At 44.5% G+C, this 23,888-nt stretch overlaps 1 protein-coding gene across 1 annotated transcript in view; it reads left to right on the forward strand.

Moving 5' to 3' along the window:
* The first annotated feature begins 22,280 nt into the window (after window positions 1–22,280).
* The window catches only part of LOC8023568 (cytochrome P450 3A6), a 31,850-nt gene continuing 30,242 nt past the window's right edge, over window positions 22,281–23,888 (forward strand). Inside the window, exon 1 of the mRNA XM_029995266.4 lies at window positions 22,281–22,603. Coding sequence (XP_029851126.2) covers window positions 22,548–22,603 — 56 coding nt within the window. The 5' untranslated portion in view covers window positions 22,281–22,547. The remainder of the gene's footprint in view (window positions 22,604–23,888) is intronic.

A 23,888-nucleotide genomic window follows, 5' to 3' on the forward strand; every position in this document is an offset into this window, starting at 1 on the left:
GTCAGCTCGGGGTGAACGGGTTGGGGAAAGCAACTTTTGTCTGAATTTTGAGCGACGGGTTTTTTTGGGGGGGACAATGGCTCTGTCCGGGTACATAAACCAGATTCCGAGCAAGAGGGGCCTCACCTCTTCGTTTTCTTGAGCTGTTTGGTGGAATACGCAATTTATGAGTTGAGGAGAAAAGCTAAACAGCAAAAAGTTGGAAAAGCGTTGCATGACCCCTTTAAGGAAGATTTAGATATTTACCGTGCTTTCTGGACTATGGGCGGTTCCCATGGGGATCTGTTTCCAAGACAATCCACACACAGTAGATTTCCTAACGCAAGTCGGGCGGCTTTTCTGCCCCGCTCGTCGGCCAATCACAGCCTCTCAAAATTAAGCTTGGCCAACATTTGACCCTTGGTGGCGCCCAGACTTTTACGGAATCCGTTACAAGTAACGAAATTACATGTAATCCCTTACATTTGTCAGTAATTTCGCAAGGAAATAATTACATACTTTACAAAGTAATTGTAAAGGAATGTTCTTTTTGATGTAAGGGAATAATTGTTATCCGTTATATTTCAATTTTATTCACGGGGGAAAAAGCAGGAATATGAAACACTACAACCGAAAGAAACCTTTCTAACAAAAAGCTTTTTTTAGTTTTTTTTTTTTAAGTTGAAAAACTTTTCTTCACGTCAGCTAAAATCTAAATTTTTGTGGTTTGCTTGTTTGCGGATAGTAACTTAGCATGCTCGCCCGCGGTGAAGGGAGAAGCACACTGATACAGAGAACCGGACTCTCGATGCCGACTAGAGCAACTAAATGAGCTGCGCTTAAAGTATCGGCACTCTGCTTCCCGACATTGTTGTGGGCGCCACCATTTTGGTTCGTATGCAGAGCAGACGGAACTGCCGATCGTCATGATTCAAAAGTGGGACTTCCTCATCATTAAATTTGGTGTTAGCAAGCTCATGTAATATTGCTTTCCTCTGTCGCTCGCCATTTGTTTAAACAGTTCTGGAGGGCGGAAAAGAGTTTCCTGTGCTTTCAGATAAAGCTTCAGATGACTGGTAACCACAGGTTTAATCCTAAATATAGGGAAATGTCGTTACTCTGAGAGCGTAGCTTACTTAGTGGCACTAGTGCAAACAATATTACACAAACTTCCGTGGTCAAAGTGTTTCTTAAAAGAAATAGTGCACGCAAGCAAAGTGGGTCTGTGCTCGCCTTTTCTTTTCGTCCCTTCATTCTTTCTTTGCTTTCGAAGAAGCGGAGGTGGCACAAAACGATCGTCGACGCGTGCCTTCCAAAAGCTCAAGACAATTAACGATGCCCTCCTTGCTTATAGTGACTATAACAGTTTGCGTAATGTCACAACAGGAGGGGAGGTTCCATTTTTTGCTGAATAAAGTTCAACATACAAATGGACTAAAAGGGATGTGAAATTATTCAGCATGTGACATTCGAGCAGCGTGTCCCACCCAAAGTGCCATGCTGCTCGAAAGACATTACAACCCTTCTCATCTTTGGGAGATACGAATATCTATATGGTTTTGTGCTGCTTTTAACCTAATCTTTTAAAAGCTTTAGGTTGCCTACATTCTTGTCACACTTCTCGTACATCGTGTGTTTTTCTTTTTTTTGGCTTTACAATATTAGGACATGTCGTCGATAATATATATGGCAGCTTTCAGCGATGGTGGTATTGCGGTGAGAGAATCGCGCTCCCTAGCTACTTGATGATCTGCTTCAAAATGAAGGTGCTTGCCTCTCACCTTCCGAACGTGGAAGTGTGAGGTAAGACTACTTGTACAGCTCGTATTTTTCAAGATTAGAATTACTGCCGTCGCTGTGGGGGGACGCTGCCGTTGACCCACCTGACATTTAGCTGAGGAACAATAAACTGCGTTACGGCCCACCCCTGGTACATGCGTTTTAGACGGCATCAAGAATAGGTAGGCACGTCATATGTGCACCTACAATTCCGTTTTAATCGATATTATAATTTTGTTTTCTGAGGGATTGCCTTATATTTTTGCTGTATAAATATACAAAAAGCTTCATCCTCTTATTCACCGATGTGTCAAAAGAGGCACGGCGTGTGTTCAGAGCTGATAGACGATTGATATAAAAACATTATCATTTAATTGTTATGCATAATTACCATGTCTTGCTATTTTCATGTACCACCGTTTGGCGATATTCGCCCGCTAAAATATGTTTATGTAATATATTCGCCTACATTGAATTTATTCCAGATTTAATTATCTGTATAGCAACTCTTATATCTTTCCGATTCTAACAGTGTGAGTGTAAGAACGAAGCTTTGTGATTTCATCAAAGCAGAGAGTTGTTCCATTTTTCTCGAGAAGCACGCAATGCAGTGCGTAAGGCGTTCGTCCGGCGGTCGACATCCTCTCTTAGTAACGAGGCAAGACGTCTGAAGAGACTTTCGAGAGCCAGGTGTTGCTCAATGTTACAGAAGTGCGACTGGTGCTAACAAGAACGCCTGGGGTGCAGAGAGGGGGAGGGGAGTCGAAATGCATGTGTATATTATAGGGTCGGCTGGATTTCGGAGGGGGGGGGGGGGGGGGCTGAAACCCCATAAGCCTCCCCCCTCCCCCCTGACTACGCCCATGCTTCGGGTTAATGCGTTTATTTAATCCGTAACAGAACAGCGCAGCGGGGTGCACGCTGCGTCATTTTAGGTGTAGAGAGTCTGGAGACCCCTCGTAACAGCCGTCCGTCTCCCGTCCGCCGTGTCCGTGAACGAAACTTGATTCGTACGAGCGGGCCTCGGCGGTCGGCGGCAACTAAAACAACTAAAACAAACTAAAATTGTTAGCAAAGAAAACGATATTTGTAAAAGGTTGTTGAAGGAGACTGTTCAAATGACAAGTGCTGGAAACTGCATAAGTGTTCCGTCCATTGTGTTAGACAAGGCGTTGCGGATGTTCTTATCTCGTGAGAGTTGTCGGGGACCTCGAACTTTTTGTGCGGGTGATGTGGAGTGCTGTTTGGCTTTTGTTTTTTCTTCGAATCGATGTGTCGGGGTTGCCTTCCGGCGAGTGTCGGGTGTGAAGGTGGGTGTTCTATCGATCTATTGTTTTGGAAGTTCCTTCGGTTTTGTTTCAGTTTTTCAAATCGGGGTCGTTGGTTCTTGCCCATTTGACATGTATTGCGGAGTTGACGGTAGCAAGTTCTGGTGATGGCTGGGCGTTCTATAGAAAGGGCGAATCGGAAAAATAAATTAGCAGCTGCGTTTTTTAAATTTTGTCGTGTTTGTCCTTCTTGTTTCCCCAGTCTCAGGGTTGTCTTAAATCGTGTCCTCAATGTCGGCATTTAGCCTTGCCCACCAAAAAAGACTTTCGGCAGCGCTTTTAATCGCTGCAATGCGTGGCTGGTTTACGTGCAGCATCTCCTCCTCCCCCCTCCCCCGAAATGAAATCTACGCCACTGGTCACACGACACTCTCTCAACGCTGAATTGGCTGAAATGGCTCCTAGCAACCGCTGCACTGCGCTCAGACTGAAGGTAAAACAGGGTATAGGTCGAACGGTCGAAAAGAGTTGCACATAGTGTCTGGAGTTACCCGGGCACTTTGGGGTCAATAATGGGACTCTTTTTGCCAAAAATAAAGGATTACAGATTCAGTCCTAAGAATTTACGAGGGTCCGGTAGTGAATCGTGAACATTCGGGTAGTTTAAAGTTATAAACGCCGGGCTCTGCGTGAAAAAGTTCACTGGACTGTATCATCACGGAATTTGAGAAAACCGAGCGAAGGGCTTTTTTTTCTAATCCTGCATGGTCTTATGTACACTTGTACTACGCACAACACCGCTATGCTGTTGGTACAGCCACCACGGCGTACTGGAATTTTCAGCGAAGAAAATCCTGGAAGGCTAGCTTGGCTAACAACCTCGACGAATATACCGCAAGAAGACAATTAAACCTGTTTTCGCAGTTATTCTTTCTACAACTTCAAGACAAAATTAGTACTGAAATAGGAAAAGCTCACTTGCAATTATTCTTTTTGACCTACATAATATCTTAGCGACATCATTTTGTCATGAATTTGTAAAAAGGCTACACTGAGGAAGCAGTTTATGTTGGCTAGTCGTCGCTCGTTTTGTCAATGTATATAAACATATTTGCATTTGCAAGTCGGCAAATGGTGGTGAGATTTCTTATTAGCTCGAAAGCACATCACTTCAACTTTGTTGTAGTTCTAACGATGAATATTTTGTCGTTGGACGAATTCGTCTAGCGACGAATTATTCGTCTAACAAATAATCGTCGTTCGACGAATTCGTCTACCGTGCTTTGCCCTATGCGACGAATTTTCCGTCTTTCTGTTGTCCGTCGACGAATGGACTTTCGACGAATTCGCCTAGACTCCCCTCCAAAAAGTATCAAGTCCGTTTTAGGCTACATCACCGAAAGAAGTCTTTGGTTCCCTCAATACCACAGAAAATGCAACACATATTTCCGGCATTCTGAGGGGAAAAAAAGAAAAAAAAACTACAGAAAACCGTATTCACAAAGGTGAGAAAGAGTCTGATCAGAAAGCACATCGTTCGATAAAACGGAACTCTATGAAACCGCTTCGATGAAACGGCGTTCGATTAAATGAAGGTCGACGTAATGACTTTGATAGAACGGCGTCTATAGAATGGTGGCACCCAATTCTGAACGTGTTGTCAGAATGGTTCGCAGAATCGTATGCAAGATTTTCTCCGAATCTATAAAAAGCAGTGTTGGACACAATAATAGATAAAATTATTGAGCATAAGTTACTAAATACCTGCTTCATGAAGTATTTAAAATACCACTCAAGCTACTTTTACTGTAACGTATTTTGAATAGAGTACAAATACTTAGAAATGTCATTCAATTACTTTTCAAGATACTTCCGCATTGCGTAGTTTGTATCGACGTCAGTGACAAACACAATTATACATTTGCGTAAATCTGGTTTACCATAATGGTTTGTTAGCATGCAACAGAACGAAGCGGCACAACAAATTTTTAGCTTGTTTTATCCTGTTCAACTACAAGGAGCAGGATATCACAGATACATGTTACAAAACATTTCTAAGACAGTAAAAGAAGAAAAAAGGTCGCTTCATTTATATTTACATCGCTGAATATCACGTCCTGTGGCACACCTTAGACGCATATCGTTTAACTACAATCCATATTCCCTATTTTGAGAGTTAGCATATACGAACTTGGGATGCGGAAGTAAGCGAATGGATAACAAAGAGAGCCCCCATAATAGCCTCGGCGTTGGTCGCACTTTCTTCAAGTAGGTTGCGTCAGGAAGGCAATCAACGTTGGGGGACGCTTCGTTGGCGTTTTGAGAGGTCATCCTCCTCATAGTACATTTCCTATCCTGTTCTCTTCTTATCAATGTTTGCTTACGGACAGTGGCCGCGAGAGCAATAAGTGCCGGACTGACGACAAAGAAAAAAATAAAAAAACAAGATAAGCCTTGACGTTTTGCCGTAGCAAGGTCAAATAAAACACAAGCAAAAAAAAAACGCTTTATTTTTGTGTCTATTTCTCATTTTCTTCTATTTAGCATTTTCTTGACATTCAAGTCTGCATTGTTGTCGGGGACAGTTTCCTGTCCTGCGTTGCATCTCAGTGTGGCAATCTTTACTTCCGTAAAACCCCCCGTTTTGTTTGATTGTTTGAGAATTTTTCGGGTGAAACTCCAGGAAGCAAAATGCGCCTTTGGAAAGGCGAGGGGAGGATCTACATTCTACGAACTTTGGGGTGAAATTTGAGTCACCATCGGCACAAAAGCAATGTTTTCACAAGCTCAATCTAAGTCACCGTAGCTTATTGGAGCTAGCAACAGGATTTATTTGCTGGAAAGAATGTTCACGTTTGCTCGTCCTCGCCCACGCTACTTCCTACTGAAAAAACTCGGAAACTGGCAGAAGGTCAAAAATGTATTTGAGTTAATGAGTGGAAGATACTCAGAAATGTAGTTAAAATACAGTATCAAACACTCTCGATCAAGAGTATTTTCAAGATACCAAGGTATCTCAAAAAGTATTTGAAATACAGCATCTGGAGGAGGGTTTTTGAGATAGGCACAAGTCTGATCAAAAGAGTGGTAACCTTTTCTACGCATCCGCCAGCGAATGCCAACGTATGTGCGCCTATCCGGATTTGATTCTAGACCGTAGGCGTCAACTACAGAAAAGGGGGGGGGGGGGGGGGGGGGGCTCGGCTGCTTCTGCCGGGCTCCTCCCCGCCCCCCCCCCCCCTTTTCCCGAGCTCTTCGGAAAAACAAGTACCGTCGCCCCTCTGGAACCCCTGGGTCAGGGCTGTTAGTCCGGGGGAAATTTCCCAGATTAAGGTAATATTCAGGTCTATGCGGTAGTAAGGGCAATCTCGCTAGTTTGGGGGAACTTTTTGGTACCTTATATATCTAGAAATTTATAGGTCAATTATGATTTCTTTTTCGAGATAACATCGAATTTCAGTGGCTTTGGGTACATTTGGGTTTTTCCCTCCATTCATTTGGCGGTTTGTTGTGTGATCATTTGGCAACACTGAGGAGCACCTGATCAACTTTTTTTGACAAAATCAATTTTCGTCGCCGTCGTGAAAACTATGGAGGAAGGGACCTGTCAAATCGAAGCTTCTGAAAGCGGCGCTGTGCTTTCGCAAAAAAGAGCAAACACAGAATAAACAAAAAAAGCCTGAATATAACAAGAAATACTGCGATGTCTGGAGATACAGACACCATGCCCAAGATACAGACTTACCATGACTAATAATATTTCGTGAAGTGCCGTGTACGAAATGCTGCTTACTACATGGCGATCGTGTTCCATGTGTTCGAGTTTGAGAGGACTCGCTTGTGGTACAGCTTTTATTATGAACTGACTATTATATAGAGAGCTAAAGAAGTTATTAAAGCTGCAACATGTTCTGACGGCGTGCATAACATCTACGACAAAGATAGGGTTTCATTCGTCAGTTTGAACCTCCCGGTAGCATCTCCCTTCGCCAGATTAGCTTTGACCACTCTTATGACCCGATAAACTCATTTTTGGAAACGTACGCGAGGCGCAAATACTACATAATATATCTCTCATCGTAAAAATGAAATGATTCAGAATACAACGAATATATAGCATTATATAATTGTTTGGGCAAGCGAGGTAAATTTCAGCAAAAATAAGAGAATTTAAGGCGTCCGCAAGGAAAATTTTGACCTTCCGTGTTGGCAGCCTTACTCTGCGTGCCAGTGGCGTAGAGGAATATTTTTCGGGGGGAGGGGGGGGGGGGGGGGCTGAGGTGACTGGGATGTCCATGACTTGGGGTGGCGGAGAGGGGGAGGGGGGATCAAAATGCATGTGTATATTATAGGGTTCGCTGGATTTCGAGAGGGGGGGCTGAATTACCATAAGCCCCCCCCCCTCCCCCTTGGCTACGCCCCTGGTGGGTGCATCTCATTAATCTCATCTGTGTACCCTGGTGCCCGCAGATATCACTAGCTGGCGCCCAGTGGATGAATAAAAATTTATGCACTCACCAGCTTTGGTCACTAAGTGACCAGGGCCCGTTTGCTCAAAGCCGGTTAACTTTAACCGCGGTTAAGAGTTCACCGCCTTTCCCTACTAGGTACCTACAAGTACCTAGCCAAGTTTGACGAGGCTGGATGAGCGATAGCTCCGTGTTTTATTATGGTGTGGTAGCTGGTGTCACCTACTGACTGTAGCGAATATTAGTGGCTTCCGTGGAAAGGTTCCCGAAATGGGGGGACCCAAAAAATGCGCGCTGCCTGGTTTTCGCGACGCAGCGCGGCATACATTTGAGCTTAAGAAACAGTTTTTGTTACTCTTGGTACAAATATCCGGCAAAATAAACTGAATTAATCCTTGTTTGGAAATTTTCTAAATATTTGGCTGTATGAAGTGAAGAAAAGCCTCGTTGAAATTTCCTTCCGAGTTCGAAAGAGGACGACGAAGTTCAGTCCTAGAAACGATGAGAAAGAAGTGAGTAGTGAAAGGCGGGCGGTACACCGGCAGCATGGTTGGCCAGCATGCAAGAACTGTATATAACACCGTCATAAATTGACAAACCAGTAACTCGGCTCCAGTGAAACTTTACCTAGTAGTAAATTACCCGAACATCGAGAAGAACGCTCGAAGTGTAATTCTACGGTCCGCGCACGCTGGCCTTCCACTTATAAAATATTTGAAGTAAATAATCATAATAAATCTTTGACTAACGAGTATGCACGGCAAAATTTGTTTTGGGCTTTTTCCTTCAGAACAGTTATTACTGCAGACGCCAGCAGGTGCAGCGCGTGTAACTACACTCGTGGCATGCACCTCGGTGCTTTTGAAATTTAGCTCTCTGCTTTTGTGTGCTATCAATACCTGGCCGATTGAGTCAAGGCAATCCAGTTTCCAAAAACGTTGCCATGCCGACTACTATCGCGTTCATTTAGGCTTAGGAATGACCAGAGTCCAAAGTCTATCTAAAAATGCGGCGAGGTCATTGCTCATGTTTTCCGTTTTAAGTGAGGTAAGGCAACGCGAAAACCTCCTGCACCATTCATTGCTGACTAACGCGCCTGCTACTGCAGCTACTACGACGTATTAGTTCCAAAGCGAGCGGCGCTCACTCACCGGGGCACCGCCATGTTTCCCCGCCTTCCTTACTCTGCCGGTCACGTGACCCGAAATTCCCCATCGTAGGGAAATCCGGTTAACCGCGGTTAGTTAACCAGCTTCGAGCAAACGGGCCCAGAGCTTGTAAAAGGATAGATGTTTCCAACTATTCGCGCAGTTCTGTTCGAAGACCCTGCGTAGTATTAGCAAATACGATAAAGGCTAGTGCTGTAAATTACTTCGAAAGCCATTGGAAGTAGTTGCGAATGACGACAGTGGCGCCGGACCTGCAGCCAACGTTACTAGATTAACTCAGTTCTGGAACTCCCCACGGAAGGGGGTACCCCCCTCACTCGCTTCCGTCCGCCTCCAGTCGTTCGAAGCGCCATCTAGATTTTCGTTTACGAACTGTGTGTTTCACAGAGTTCGGTGGAACGCCATCTAGGCGCTGTAATTCGAAACGTACGTATCCCATAGAATACACTGCAGTTACCATAGCAGCCGTTCGGCGCGTCGAACGACAGGAGGCGAGTCCTGGTGAACAAGGGGGGTACTGCTCGTGCATGCACCATCTATGACCAGTTCCGTAACTGAGCTTGCCTAATAACCTTGCCTGCAGCCTACGGAAGTAGACGACATAATGCGTTTGTTTTGTAAGCCCATTTCGTTTTCCCAAACGTTGAAGCAATTCGTTACGGTCAGTGCGCTTGAAGCAGGGGGAAGACCTAAATTGCGGTCTCCAGAATGACCGCAATTTAGTGATCGCGAATATGTTCCTTTGTCTGATCCGCGAAAAATTGAGGCCGCCGCGAACATAAACGGTTTTACAGCAAAGGGTAGGGCACAATTTAAATTAGCACTGTCAATCCTCGTTCCACTTTTCGGGGAAACTAATTGTTGGTATTAATTCCATGGTGATTTAAGATCGTTCTAATACACACAATTTGGTATTTTGCATGCTCAGTGTTTGCTAGATTAGTTTTGTTTTCGAAAGATGCATCTGTTCAGTTGAGCGGATGCGCTAATTACAATTGCGACAAATCAAATGCGACGACTATTTAAAAAAAAAAAAAAAAACGCACGTTGGATGATGGAGCTTCTTGGAATTGCGCGTCACCATCAAACGGCATTACTTGGCTACTAGGGCAGGTGGCTGCGGCTCCCATAGGTGCAGAGCCTGAAATCGTTTTATTTTGTTATCGCAAGCTCCGATATCCACGCGTGAACGAACTTTTGAACGAACACTTTTCTGAGCTTCCTTCACGTTCGTTGAAGTCTTCCTATGCTGCATGGTGTATACAAGCAGTAATTTTCCTACACACCCCCCACGGGGGGTGTACACCCCCACCCTTGTTTTTCTGAAGGCACCCACTTAATTTGCAACGACTCCTTACTATTCTCAATGTCCCCCCCCCCCCCTAATTTCAATTCCTAGGGAACCCCTGTATACAACTTCTTTAAGATGCCCCTGCGGTAACCGGAGTCAACACTGCTACATGACCGCATGTTTGTATGAGCCGTACGAGCCAGATAAGATAAGTAAGTATATATATATATATATATATGTATGTATGTGTGTGTGCGTGTGCGTATGTGTGTTTGTGTTTGGGAGATTAAGGCGGGCTTGTCGTGCTCCGCCCCCCCCCCCCCCCCTCCTTGGGATATTGAGAACTTTCAGCCACGTTCCGCTCGCGCGTATCCAAGCGAACAAGAAAGCTAAGCTTGTCTGGTGAACAGCGACACTAACCACAAGGCACGTGCACTTGTGAAAATAATTAAAAAAGAAACGGTTGGTTGCCGCCGCCATTTTTCCGCTCCTGTGAGCAAGAACGTTCCAGAACCTTACCGAAACCACCTTCATGCGCATGCATGGAAACCGCCTATGGTGACAGTCGGGGCCCCATGCTGGCGTAGGCGTATAAAAACGTAACTTATCCTTAAAATACACAAACTTATATCATTGACGCCACCCCGCACTCTCATTTATGAAGGAATCGTGAGCCCCACGTGCACAAACGTGCCCCAGCTGCACGAGCTCTCGCGCAGCAGTAGCAACCCTAAAGTCACGAGCTCGAGCTTTTAGCCTTCTTTGCGGTTCATCGCAATGCCCGCAATTATCACGCGACCACAGCATTGTTTATCAACAGTAAGTTGCCGTGTAAGCAGCGGCGTCTCAAGTCCTTGCTTGGCCACGGAAAACGCATGGATGGGGCACCAGTCCAGCGACCTTGCGCAGGCCTTAGCAATGCCAACGTGGCGATGCAGGCGAGTTGGTTCATGAATACAACTGGTAGCAGGTTATCGAATTATCTACGCACCCCAGCAGCGAGATACAAGACGTCCAGAGGCCGTGGTTGCTGGGCCATGGCAGCCACATGATAATAGGAATCACGTTACGTACAGCGCGCGACACAGGTAGCACGAACAAGGGATCGCCGGTTTCTCTTGTTTTTTTCTTATAGTTCAAAGGCTGCAACTAAAACGACTAGTGGAGTGAATATCGTTCATTTGGAGGTCCAATTAAAGCAGTAGCATTTTCTGCTCCTCAATATTATGAACACTCTAAAAAAAGGAGGAGAAATAGAGGAAAAATGATGTTCCTCCCTGTCGCCGACAGAGGGGAGGAAATCGCACCTGTTCCTCCATATCACCGATTTACATGCAACGCCCCCTGGTGGCGCTTGAAAAAGGGACGAAAATTCTTCCTCCATGTTTGCGGCGGCAGCGGTGATCGCACCACCACTGCCGTCGCGCACATGTTCAATGGCGGTGACGGCAACTTGAGGGCTTGGTTACCGTCACCTAGAGCAATCCCACTACTGCCCTTGCGCGGTGCTAGGAGAGAAAAAGCGGAGCTGTGAATGATTGTTGAACGCAGGCGCGCTGGTGGAGTTTGGATCCTTAAAAAGCGAGTTTTTAGTACATTTAAAACCCTAGTTCTGCTGTTACCCCAGATAGTTACGAAACAATAAAAACGACGAAATAATATTAATAATAATAATATCTTCACATATGATACAAGAAAACAAAATAACAAAATGCTCCGCAGCTCTGTGTCTTGACAGACGTCCGAGCCCCCGGACAAAAAGTCAAATCACTCGTGGATCCAGGTAAGCAAACGGCACCAAGCGTTCCGAATTCAAATCTGACTGTTGAGGATCTCACGTTAGCTCACGCTTCAGCATCAATATTTTCGGCCACGCATGGAATCGCGATATTAAAAATTAAAAAAATTAAAAAAAAAAAACATAAAAACCTTTATGATTACTTCAGCCAGCTTGAATCCATCGCTATCTACTTCTTTTAAAAATAGATCGTCTCGTAGGACACATGTTAAACGTTCTGTGTCTATCTCTATCACATCTACCGGGTGGTCCGGATGTCAACCCGGGGCATAAAAAAAATCTCGGAAATTCCGATTTGTAAGCTACAACACTGCAGTTTACCCGAGTTCGGCTGGTGGTCAATATATTGTCCAGAAAATGTGAAGGAAAAAAACACTTGCGTCAGTTAAAAATTAAGGAAAACTTGTAAATTTCTTTGTGTTTCAATATTAAAAAATAATAATTAAAAAAAAATAAACACGTCGTCGTTGGGGGAAAAATGTGGAAGGGAAAAAAGGGTTCTTCTAGCATTGATAGCGTCCTCTGCTCTCGTCTATCAAACGTTCCAGTGGCCCACAAGGATGTTTTCTAGATTCGAGAGGAAAATGTGTCCCCATAGAACTTTTTATTTTGTTTATTTGTAACGTTTGACTGCGGCAAGCCTATTATCGAATATTTTCACAAATTAGATCCACCACCTGGAGGAACTTATGTGTTGAATTACAATGCCGTGGCTTACGAATTCGGTTTTTATGCGCCTGTGGAAAAAAAAAACACGAAAAAACAAACGTATACAGCTCAGCACACGCGGTTTTGGGCGCCGCGGCCCGCGCCGGAGAGCCCCAAAGCTTCGAGTCTGGGACTGACCCCCAACGTGAAAACAAGAGGCCTAGGCGACGAGTACGCTCACAAGCGCATGCACGGCGACGGCCCCCGGGTACGTCACTGGCAGGGCGGCGAACGCGCAACGCCGCTCCATGCACGGAGCTCCCGATGAAGATTTAGGCCTATCGACCAGTACGGACGATCGCGCGCACAGCATGGCCGTCGAGTACGGACGGCACTGGTAGCGAGCGGGGAGTGGGCGAGACGTGACGCCGCTTCATCGTGGGCGCCCGAACGGGTGCCCCGAACAGTCGAACGAGGACGAGCGCACATACGCGAGGCACGTGGGGCACGACGCCGCTCCATCTAAAATACAACCAAACAACAACAACAACAAAAAAAAAAAATCAGGGTAGTTTGCCACAGAGAGTTACTTCCGCCAGTTTTAGCGAAACGCGAGTTCAACCAAGAGCTCAACCAGTGCTCAACCGACGTTATTCAAGGTAATGAATTTGGCGTGAGTGTAGTGCGTTTAGGGTATGCGAAAAGACTACGGTATTGACTATGGCGTACGCCGAAACGACTACGCTATTGATTTTGGCGTACGCCATAACTACTACCGTAGTCGAAGCGGAGGGGTAGTGAGATCGGCGTCCTACACCGCCACACCGAGGGTGAAACAGAGTCTATTGAAGCAGTTGAAGGCATAGTAAAGAAGCATCGTCGAGTGACGCTGTTTAGTATAATTTGTTGTGTTTTGCTACTGTGTGGTGGAGGATGTGAGTGCCTGTGACCTTGTGTATTATGTTTTTATTATGTTTGTGTCCAGCCTGCTATGATCTCCATGTGTGATTCGCGCTATTTCTATATAATAAAATTGCCACACTTGTCATCGTGAGTAATGGTTCTCGCCCCAAGCAAGTAACAACATGTTCGTACCCCTTAATGAGGCAATGGGAGCAATTCCTTTTAGGTCTGATGACGATGTTCCATACATGCTGCATGATACGTTTTTAACGCGACCAAATTTACTTTAAAAATAAATATCTGTGCGTTTTAAGCGCTATGATACCTGTGTAGAACAGAATAAAAACTACACTGAAAAAAATATAGATGTGTACCTTTTCCTTTTTTTTATATAGTTGAGAAAAAGATTGAGGTTTTTATCTGTCTTATTTTGGTAATTTGAAGCATCAATCAACTGGATACGCGTTTGGCTCAGAACATAAAAGTTAAGGCCTACCGGCTAAATCAGGCGATGCTGGGGCAGACTGAGAGTAAATCGGTAATAGAGTAGAAAGCTTTCACCTAATCGAAACCAACTCTTATTTTAAAACCTCTGAAAGTACACCAATCCTCCTAGACACATTAAATTTATTTTAATATATGTATATGTATATATATGTATATATATATATTAATATTTTTTTGTTTCTTTCATCCTTGTATCGATCATCTTATCAACGGGAAATAAAGTATTTCGTTTTCAACGTAATTCCTTCGGCTTCGGAAAGGATAGGACTAAACGATAAAGCACATAAAATATGTTTTATGAAGGCCGTGCCAGCACGTCAGGAGAGGAGCAAGGTAGGACGAGATCATTGGTATTCAGTCGTCGCCTTTACCTTTGGTCTTTAAAATAAATAAAATAGGGCACATCGTTTTATCCTCCTTTGCTTTTCCTCAACTGAGCAACCTAAGCATTCAATCCGCTATTTCACAACTTACTCGGTGACGCTACGTCGGTCGCCTTTCTTGGTTTGAAGAACACATCATACCCTGAATTAACGCAAGCTTCTTCCTCTTTTACGGATAACGTATTTTCTCCATTCAACAAGGAATAAAGCCTGATTCCTATGGTGTGATATTACTCGTTATTCAAGAGCTGCGGCAGTGAGGCCCGCAGCCTCCGCCAGGCATTTCGTTGTCACACGAGCGATGTCAGAACTGGGAAATCGAAAGCATAATCCACATCGTCTACTTGTTTTTGTTTCGTGATTTCTTTTTCTTTTCTTGGAAAGCGTCGCAAAGAAACTAAGGGGCCTATGAACTATCACACCTTTGCCCCGAGGATAACGATATCTAAACTCAGGCTGCTGCAGTAGGGTCCTTGGTTTTCGTTTTTCATTTTTCTTGCGTTAGGTATTTTTTGCTTAAGTTTTTTTCAGTATGTTTGTTTTTTCTACGTTTCGTTAAGAGAAGCATCTGGGCCTTGATCTAATCAATTTCGGAAAAAGAGCACTGAGAGCAAAATAAAGAAAAGGAAATGAAAAGTAATGCCTTTATTTAACGGATATGGCCCTTTGCTTGAACGTTACTTCAGATCGGATATCTTCAATGGGCTTACTGAACCCACTTCTGAATTGCGAACGCTGGAAGTCTTGAAAAGTGGAATGTTCTGTACTCACGGAGAGCTTAAAAAATTCGTGGCGCGGTGAATTCCAAGTTCCTTATTATCACTTCCCAGCAAATAAGATGGTGGCATTGAAATTCCGGAAAACCCATCCCGAAGCAAGAAAAGATAAATTGTTAATCTAGACCCTTAATATCTTAAGCAGTAAGTTGTCAGTATTAAATACACTTTTCACTACTCTAGACCTTCCGTTTTGCTACCTTAGGAACTGCTTGTACTCGGAAAAATCTTGTTCGTTCGCCCTTAAGTGCTAGATTGCTTATCAAATAAAGTGTGGTATTGCTTTGGCACTCTACTTGCCAAGGAGGACCGACCGCAGTTTCTCGAGTGATTGCCGCGCTGTTTATCAACAAGGCCTCTGGGTCTGCTTTCCCGCGCACCGAGGAGATAACGAATTACGGCGATCGTCGGAAAAAAATGACAGCGATTCACGGTCCATAGGTGAAGTCTTCACGCGAAAGCGCTATCTGCTCAGATCGCATTCGTAGGGAGAATCCTGTATCCGGCGTCGTTATTCGCTGCCTATTTTATGCAGAACGCGATGATTGACTGTATGTGTCCTGAATGGGAATGGTAGACGCAAGGGCCTCGTTCGTAACAAGTGCGGGTATTACTCGAGCAAATATGGCAAGTGAAGTTTTTGTTAGCTTAAAATTCATCAGCTGGGTGATTTCAGATAAGATCGACCAAAGGGTGGCTGGTCGACATTTTTAAATCAACTGATGTTTTTATATGACATTGTCTAGTGTCTGGTATAAACGAATCCACACTTAGTTTTGACCAGAAAAAAAATTTGGAGACAAGAAAAATCGTAAGGCAGGGAGAGGTGGACAGTTGCAATAACGCGCACTGATGGAGGGGGCAAGTTTGAAAGTGAATAATTAAAACAATAAAATTAGGAGAATTTTAAAACTTTTTACAAACAAACTATGGGTATAACTTGCTTGTAATATAAAGTAACAATATTTATTAAAAATTTATTTAGTTTTCTAAAAATTGCCAAACATGCCTGCTCGAACGACAAATGGCAAACTTTGGAAATCTGTATCTCATGAAATAATTTAATCATTATTACATAACTTGCAGACATTATTTCACTAATATATGGCTATTATTGAAAAAAATAAATAAGGTATCCGAGTGACACAATAGTTACAATATATTTAGGCAAACATGGGAAAAAAATCAAACAAAGAAAAATTCCAATGCGAATAAAAAAAAAAACACTACCCTCGATTTTTTTTAAATTTAGGTAACCTGTTATACTCTATTTCGGCATTCATTTCCATTAAAAACATGTTGCATCATTTTATTGAGAAAGAAGATACAACTCCCCAAAATAGGGTCCTTTTTCAAAGCCTACACTTAGCAGTGTCCTATACAAAAAGTGACTCTGAGTTCCAGTTTCATGAAACTTGCACAAATCTTTTATATACATTTATTCAGATGAGGTCATTGATAAAAAGAGCGATCGGTCACACAGTAAAAGGGAGGAGAAACTATATACAGCATTTTACATAAGTGTACAAAGTGGTATCATATTAGAGACTAATGATTTGAGAAAAGATGATGCAGTGTGAAGTTGTACCTTCCGGTATATTTTACATCTAGAGTAAAATAAATAACTTTAATTCCACACACAAAAACAAAGATATGATAGTAAGATATTTAGGTTGGCTGTGTATTTACGATTACAAACAATTTCAGGTGACGGATGCCATAGTGCCTAACTGGAGCAGCTTCGATGCTCGCGGTGTATGAATGAATCGTGGCAAGCCGATATATTTTATCCTGCTCGAGGATAACATTTTGGGATTTTTTTTATAGTGATCAGATAAAAATTATTAGTAACCACCAACAAAAACCGTAGGTTAAATACCCCGTGAAGAAAAATGTGATAAATAAGATGTCTCTGCATTCAAAATGAGCAGTCCTTGGGAAATCAAATTCGGCACTTTACGCTAAGGTTTTCCTCGCTGTACCCATTTAATAAAGTTGCTTCCAAGCAGATCCGACTGTCCGTGCTACATATACGTCACAGGTCCCTTCTGTTGATGACTTGCTGAGCCGCCACGCGTGCCAAGACTGAATGCCAGGGAAGGCGCGCACCGTCAGCCACTCTTCTTTTTTTTGTTCACGATACCGAACAACCTCATTTTCGTCCAGATATACAAGATGCACGCCTTTCAGTTTCTTTGATAGAACGCTCACCATTGTCCTGGCCGTCTGAATTGCGCTTACTGAACGTTCTCTCAGGTTGTTCAGAGTGGCCTGGTGCTTCACGAGTCCGCCAACTCCGTCACATGCATTTTTCCCATGTCCAGATGCAGAAAATAACCACTGGGCTTGTGGGCAATCGTCCTTTGTAAATTGGTGAAGCTGGTAGCGATTTTTGAAATGACTGGCGGCGCCGTCACTTACGTACGTCACGTACGAGTATACCGCAACGTTGTCTTCAACCCACTCCTTCACTTTTTCTAGAGCCAAGAAACCTGAGCGGCGTCGTGACACAGGTCCTCACTGATGATGGCAAAGCTGTTTGTAGATTTTCTTGTCGTCACTACACATGTAAATATCGAAACTTGTTTTTTTTTTTCCAGTGATATGCTTGCACTTCGTCAGGAAGCACGATGGTCCAGTTTTCAGCAAAGTCAAAATGAAAGACAATGCTCCCGCGTTGCATGCACTGTTTTTCATCGTAGATCGCTTTACCTTGCGTTTGCCGGATATGGTTGTGAAGTACCCAACTTCCAACCGTCACTTGGATGACTTTTGGGAAAGTCTCAGGTTCCAAAGTTTTTTTTCACAAGGTCGCCGGACTCCCATGTTGCAAGCACAATCTCTTCATCCTCCGGGATATCAAGTTCCTGGAGTGTAAGAAACTGGCCTTTTGGGCAGTGATCACAGTCTCCTTGAAGGCACAGTTCTGTTGCTGGGTCGTACAGAAATGCCGAGTTCATTTCACCAGTGTTGAATGTTGAGCCTGTAACGTTCTCTAGAGCGGCAATACAAAGATAATAATTGGCGCAGCGCACACAAACGCACACTTCCTGGTGTGGAATACATTGGACCCATCTAGGGCGCAACGAATAAAATTTCGTTAGCCCAACGCCGGAATCGGGATGCTTGTCTTTGTATATACGGAAGGCCTCTCGTATTGAGCGTGTCATGAAGCGCTTTGGCACGAACGTTTTCTCTCCGTTGAGCATGACAGAAATGACGTCCTTCTGGTTGGGACTTTGGCGCGAACATTGTAGCTCGTCTTTCGTGAAGTACTCTAGGGCAGCAGACAGGTTCTCAGGGCTCACCTTGCACCTCGTGTAAGGATCCGGCTCATACCACACACCATGCTTTTCCTTGAGTTTTCGGGATTTACTGATGAGGTACATTGAGGCCTGTGGAATCATCTTTTGAACCTCATTCTTCGTCAGTGCTGACGGCAGGAGTGTAAGCAGTTGACAACGTTCCCGGAGAGAGGTGGCGGTTTCAAAGGCCTGCCGAAAGTTGTCCACCCACTCAGTGCATGTGGAGCATGTTGGTTCGGACGACCCCGATGGTGCGTCCCTGTCGTACGCAATACGTAGCCTTGAGCGTATATTCTTGACAGCAACCTGCTCCAGTTCTGTCTGCTTTCTCTTGACATAGGCAGGCCTGTCCCGACTTCTTACGACGCTTGGGTGTCTCAGCGGCGACACATCTGTAGGTAGTATGCTGCGATTTAGATCTTCAATTGCTTCTTCAGCTGGCACAAATATGTCAGGGCACTGCTCTGAGCTTCGCATCGAGATCTCCTTAGTGATGTGCATGAAGCAATGGTAGCACAGGTAGTCCGTCGCACTCACTTTGGTGGAACAGTCAGGCGGAAGAATTTGCTTCAACGAGTTTAGGTCCAACTCGCCAACACTTCGAAAATTCCGCTGCTTTGGTATAGTCTTTTTGTGTTTGCAAAAGTAATCTGCACAAAAACTCGTTCGGAGCTCCAGGACGTCTTCATAATGTATACATAAATAATAGAAATTAAACCCCAACTGATGGCATATAATTGCCAAGTGAAAGAACTACTGGGTGCACAAGTGACAAGTCCGAGGCTGAGGAGCTCACTCACTGCAAACGTACATTTGAAAAGAGAGGTCACAACTGAGGCTGTCGGCAAAGCTTGATCCACGTCAAAGGAAGAAAGAGGGAAAGTCTCCAGACAAAAAATTGTGGTCAGCGGCCTTCGAAAAAGACTTTCCGGAATCGCACTGTCGTCCCCCCACGCGCTGATATGAAAGCACCCGAGCTTCTACCACGTGGTTCATGACACAGCCTGAGACATGTCGGCGACCGGTTCGCGAGGGGTTGGCGGTGGGGTTACGTTGATGGTCACTCGGATTAGCCCTTGCTGTACTAAGCTACCGCCTGCAGTGCCTTATCGCCGGCTGGTGTCAACAACGAGAACACACACACCCTGTCTACACCAAAACTACAAGCGTTCACCGCACACGCGTCGCCGCCGCTTTTCAGCTTTTGTGAAATTGCTTTCTTTTGCCGCGGAGAACCGCCTTATCTTAACTACGCGCCTGAAATCCTTCCAGGCGGGCGTACACAATATCAAGCGTTTCGAGAAATGCCCGTGGAGTAGAACTATGGGAAAATTCGGAGCCCGCGATGTGGATATCGTCGCCGTTGTGTTAGTACGCCGTCGCGTACTGCAGTCCCCCGTTGGGGGAGGGGGGGGCGGTCTTACTACGATAACATGGCGACAGCGTTTACACTCTATGTATTTACGCGAGGCTCGAGTATTTGGGGATAATGCTGCCGGTTGGTGTGCCCCTTTGTGCCTGATATTATCGCCCGTGACGCCAGCGAGTGAGATGGCGACAGGCATGACTGCTCAGTAAACAGGCGTCGGCGGCCATGTTTTGCTGGTTGAAGCGAACCCCCTTGTCCTTGACAGCGAGCGGGGAAATGCGAAAAAAAGATTGTATCGGCCGTTTTGCCAGAACTAGCGACGAGTGTCGTCTGCGGTTTCCGGCAACTATTTTGCCATAATCGTGAGCTTAGCGAGGAAATGATTTTTGCTAGACACAGAACACTACCACGCAGAAAGGGAATGCTCGAACATGTTTTTGTTCTGGATATATATCAGGGATATATATGAGAGAGAGAGAGAGAGAGAGATGAAGGTAGAGCGGAAGAGGGAATAGCATATAGTGTCGCAGGAGAATAAAGTAAACAAAGTTCCTAGTGGCCGATGGCTGCATGATCTTTTCTCGGATCACTAGTCCGTAATATGATACCTCTTTGTACACAGTAGTTTCTCCTTAATTTAAGTGTGTGAACGATTTCTTTAGTTATCATTGGCCTCATCTGAATAAAAATATATAAAAGATGTGTGTTGGTTTCATGAAACTGGAACTCAGAGTCAGTTCTTGTATAAAACACTGCTAAGTGTAGGCTTTGAAAAAGGACCCTACTTTGGGGAGTTGTATCTTCTTTTTCAATAAAATGATGCAACATGTTTTTAATGTAAATGAATGCCAAAATAGAGTATAACAGGTTACCTAAATTTAAAAAAAATCGAGGGTGGTGTTTTTTTTTTTTTATTCGCATCGGAATTTTTCTTTGTGTGATTTTTTTTTCATGTTTGCCTAAATATATCCTAACTATTGTATCACACAGATACCTTAGTTATTTTTTTAAATATTAGCTATATATTAGTAGAATAATATCTGCAAATTATATCATAATGATTAAATTATTTCATGAGATACAGACCTCCAAAGTTTGCCATTTGTCGTTCGAGCAGGCATGTTTGTCAATTTTTAGAAAAATAAATAGATTTCAAATAAATATGATTATTTTATATTACAAGCAAGCTATACCTATAGTTTGCGCCTAAAACGTATTAGAGTTCTCCTAATGTTATCGCTTTAGTTATTCACTCTCAAACGGGCCCCCTCCATCAGTGCGCGTTAATGCGACTGTCCACCACCTCATGCCTTACGATTTTTCCTGTCCCCAAGTATTTTTTCTAGTCAAAACTAAGTTTGGATTCGTTCATACCAGACACTAGACAATAACATATAAAAACATCAGTTGATTTGAAAATGTCGACTAGCCATCCTTTGGTCGATCTTATCTGAAATCACCCAGCTATAACATGCAGGAATCGGCGTGAAACTTTTTTTCTTATGTTTCGTGTTGTCGTTTGTTACTTTGAGACGCAAATAGTGACCAGGAAGTTGTATATAGAACTGACTTGTTTGGAAATCTTTTCCCATAGTGGTCTTCATAAAAGCGCGAATTGGGTTATTATTATAGCCAAATGATTCCTTCAAAATTTGAGTGAATGGACATATGAACCGAATTAATTGTTTTAATCTTGTATTGTAAAGACTATCGGTCATCTTGCCACATTCTCGAGACTAGATCACGGTATCGTCACGGACAAAGAGAGAACGGCTGGGAGGAGTTTCCGTTGTCCCAACTCCAGCGCGAGCTTCCTGCATTGGACAAAGTTTCGGCGTCACGGAGACCTCGAGAACGCGCACGCAGCCATACCACGGCGGAAGGCATGAAGCGCCTGCCGAAGGTCGGGGGTTCACAAGACACGCCCACAACCATAAGCAGGCCCCAGGCAGGCATCAATGCAAATCTTGAAACGGCTATCCTTGCGCGGTTCCAAAGAGACGTTTCCGGCACCCGATAAATTCTAAGAAGGTTTACGCAATCATCCGTAATTAACGGAAAGCTTAAACTTGAGGAAAAAACGAGAAGGGACGAACAAATACAAGAGAGAAAAATAAATGAAGGTTGTTGAAAGCTCGCAGGAAAGGGGGGGGGGGGGGGAGGCAGTAAAACGAATCCGGCCACTCCATTACGCGCAGGGTACCCGCGCGTCCCTTCTCGTTTGCTTCCTCAAGTTTAATTATCCCTACCAAGGCGCTCGTTCTGTCCTTATAACGGAAAGCCACTGCGCCCACTTCAGCCATAACTGGTTCGTTCCGCTGAGAGTGCATAGAGATCGACAAAGGCGATTATTTTAGTTCGTTGGCAGCAGTTGACACCGCATTTACCCTGCGCGTGATGGAGTGACCAAATTTGTTTTACTCCCACCCCCCCCCCCCCCCCGGCCCTCCCCCCCGGCCGAGCTTTCAACAACCTTCCTTCATTTTTCTCTCTCGATCTCTCCATTTCTTCCTCTCGCCCGTGCGACAGCCTCGTAACCTTCGTCGCTATTAATAATCTTCGAGGCCGCATCGCTCTTGCAGACGTGTAGGTGAGGTCAGCACGTTCGTCAAGGCGTCCAGCCGTCGCCGCAAAAACAAGTCATTCGCGCTCGCTCGATAACCAGTCGTTCCCCCTTTTTTTCTTTTTTTCTTGGAAGTTTCTTCTCGAGGCGACACCCGTGGGCGAGATAGGAACGCGGCGGCTGCGGCCGTAGAAGGACCCGGTTGTAAACACTTATCAGTGCACCCTCCAGCTGGCAACATTTGGAAGGCGAGGAGGTTGAGACACAGCAAGTGTTTACCAGACTGTCTTCGCATTCACTGGCGCGTGTTGCTCGGCTGAAAGGCAGCGTCTTCTCAAAGATGGCGGCCCCCGTCTGGGTTGCCTTTTTGGCCGTTCTCGTCGTCTGGTACTTCTTGTGAGTAGTCCTCTTTCCTAAAACTTTTTTTTTTTTTTTATGAACGCGGCTTATATTAGGGTAATGTCTTCCTTAGGAAGCTTATTCTCGAGGTGTACAGTCTAAGAAATGTTACTGAAAAAAAAATATTGTGCACGGCAAATGATTGAGCTCATAATGCATTCAGACGCCCCCCCCCCCCCCCCCCTTTCCCCTAAGAAAACAATTTAATAATAAAAACCCGTATGCGCTGTGGCACTCAGCACATATAGCCATTTTGTTTTCCTGGGGTCTAAACATAATATCAGCCCAGCCATTCGCCCAGCCCTCTCTGTGGATTGCAGTGATTGGTTTCTATCAAGTGCATTGCGGGACAGCGGACGTTCCAGGTTTCTTAGAGCACTGACCCCGATAGTTTAAGGAACGTGGGGCATGGAGAGTCTCAGATATCCTATCGCTCAGCAGTCAATCAGATCGGGGCATTTCTTGATAACAACAACAAAAGTCAAATCGCGAAGCAAGGGTTGGCTGCACAGTGGTCCACGCGCCCGGCGCTTTCTTACGCTGCTCTGCGACAATAGTCGCTAAAAGTTTCAGAAACGCTGCAGGACCAGGGCGGGAGGGGAGGGGGTGGCTTTTATATTCGCACCTCCGACTTCGTTGTTCGTTCTTTGGGGATTCTTTCTGGCCTAATGCAGCTATTTCATTGGCTATGACGCGTTACTTGCTCGGGGAATGTATACTCTTTTCGTTTCCTAAGTTGTTAGTGATTATAACGTGAAACGTTTCGAGACCATCGTAGAGGTGTTTACCTGTTTTATTTTCCTCGTTATGGTTGACCTCGAGGGCTATCTCTACCCTTGAGTCGTATTGCTTCCTGTCAAAACATGGAGGGGCGACGTGAGCTCGCAGTCTCCTCGTTTTCCTTGTTTGAATTGCGTCAACGTTCAATCCAGGCCGTAACTATAGGGGTTAGTGTTTTTTTTTTCTATATGTTGATAAACACCGAACAGTAGCCATCGAGCAAATTTTATCACTGTCGAACAAAGCCCAAACTCCCCAATAGGAGCTTTCTTCGAACGAGAAGCCGAGCTTCACGGGACGAAATCTTTAGTTACTGTTTTTTCTTTAGTTTTCTTGTAACACGAAACTCAGTGATATATCCACGAGGTTGCTTATTCCTCGGGAACCACAAACCTCGGCTGCTTCGTTTCCTTTTAATAAATTAGCATCAGTGCCCTGGCACATGCGCTGACCTGGGACTGATTTGGAGCACAAGCATACAAAGTTGGCAAGGTCGCCACGT

The sequence above is a fragment of the Ixodes scapularis genome, unplaced genomic scaffold (genome assembly GCF_016920785.2).
Source record: "Ixodes scapularis isolate PalLabHiFi unplaced genomic scaffold, ASM1692078v2 PGA_scaffold6__148_contigs__length_123643588, whole genome shotgun sequence".
NCBI classification, from domain to species: domain Eukaryota; kingdom Metazoa; phylum Arthropoda; class Arachnida; order Ixodida; family Ixodidae; genus Ixodes; species Ixodes scapularis.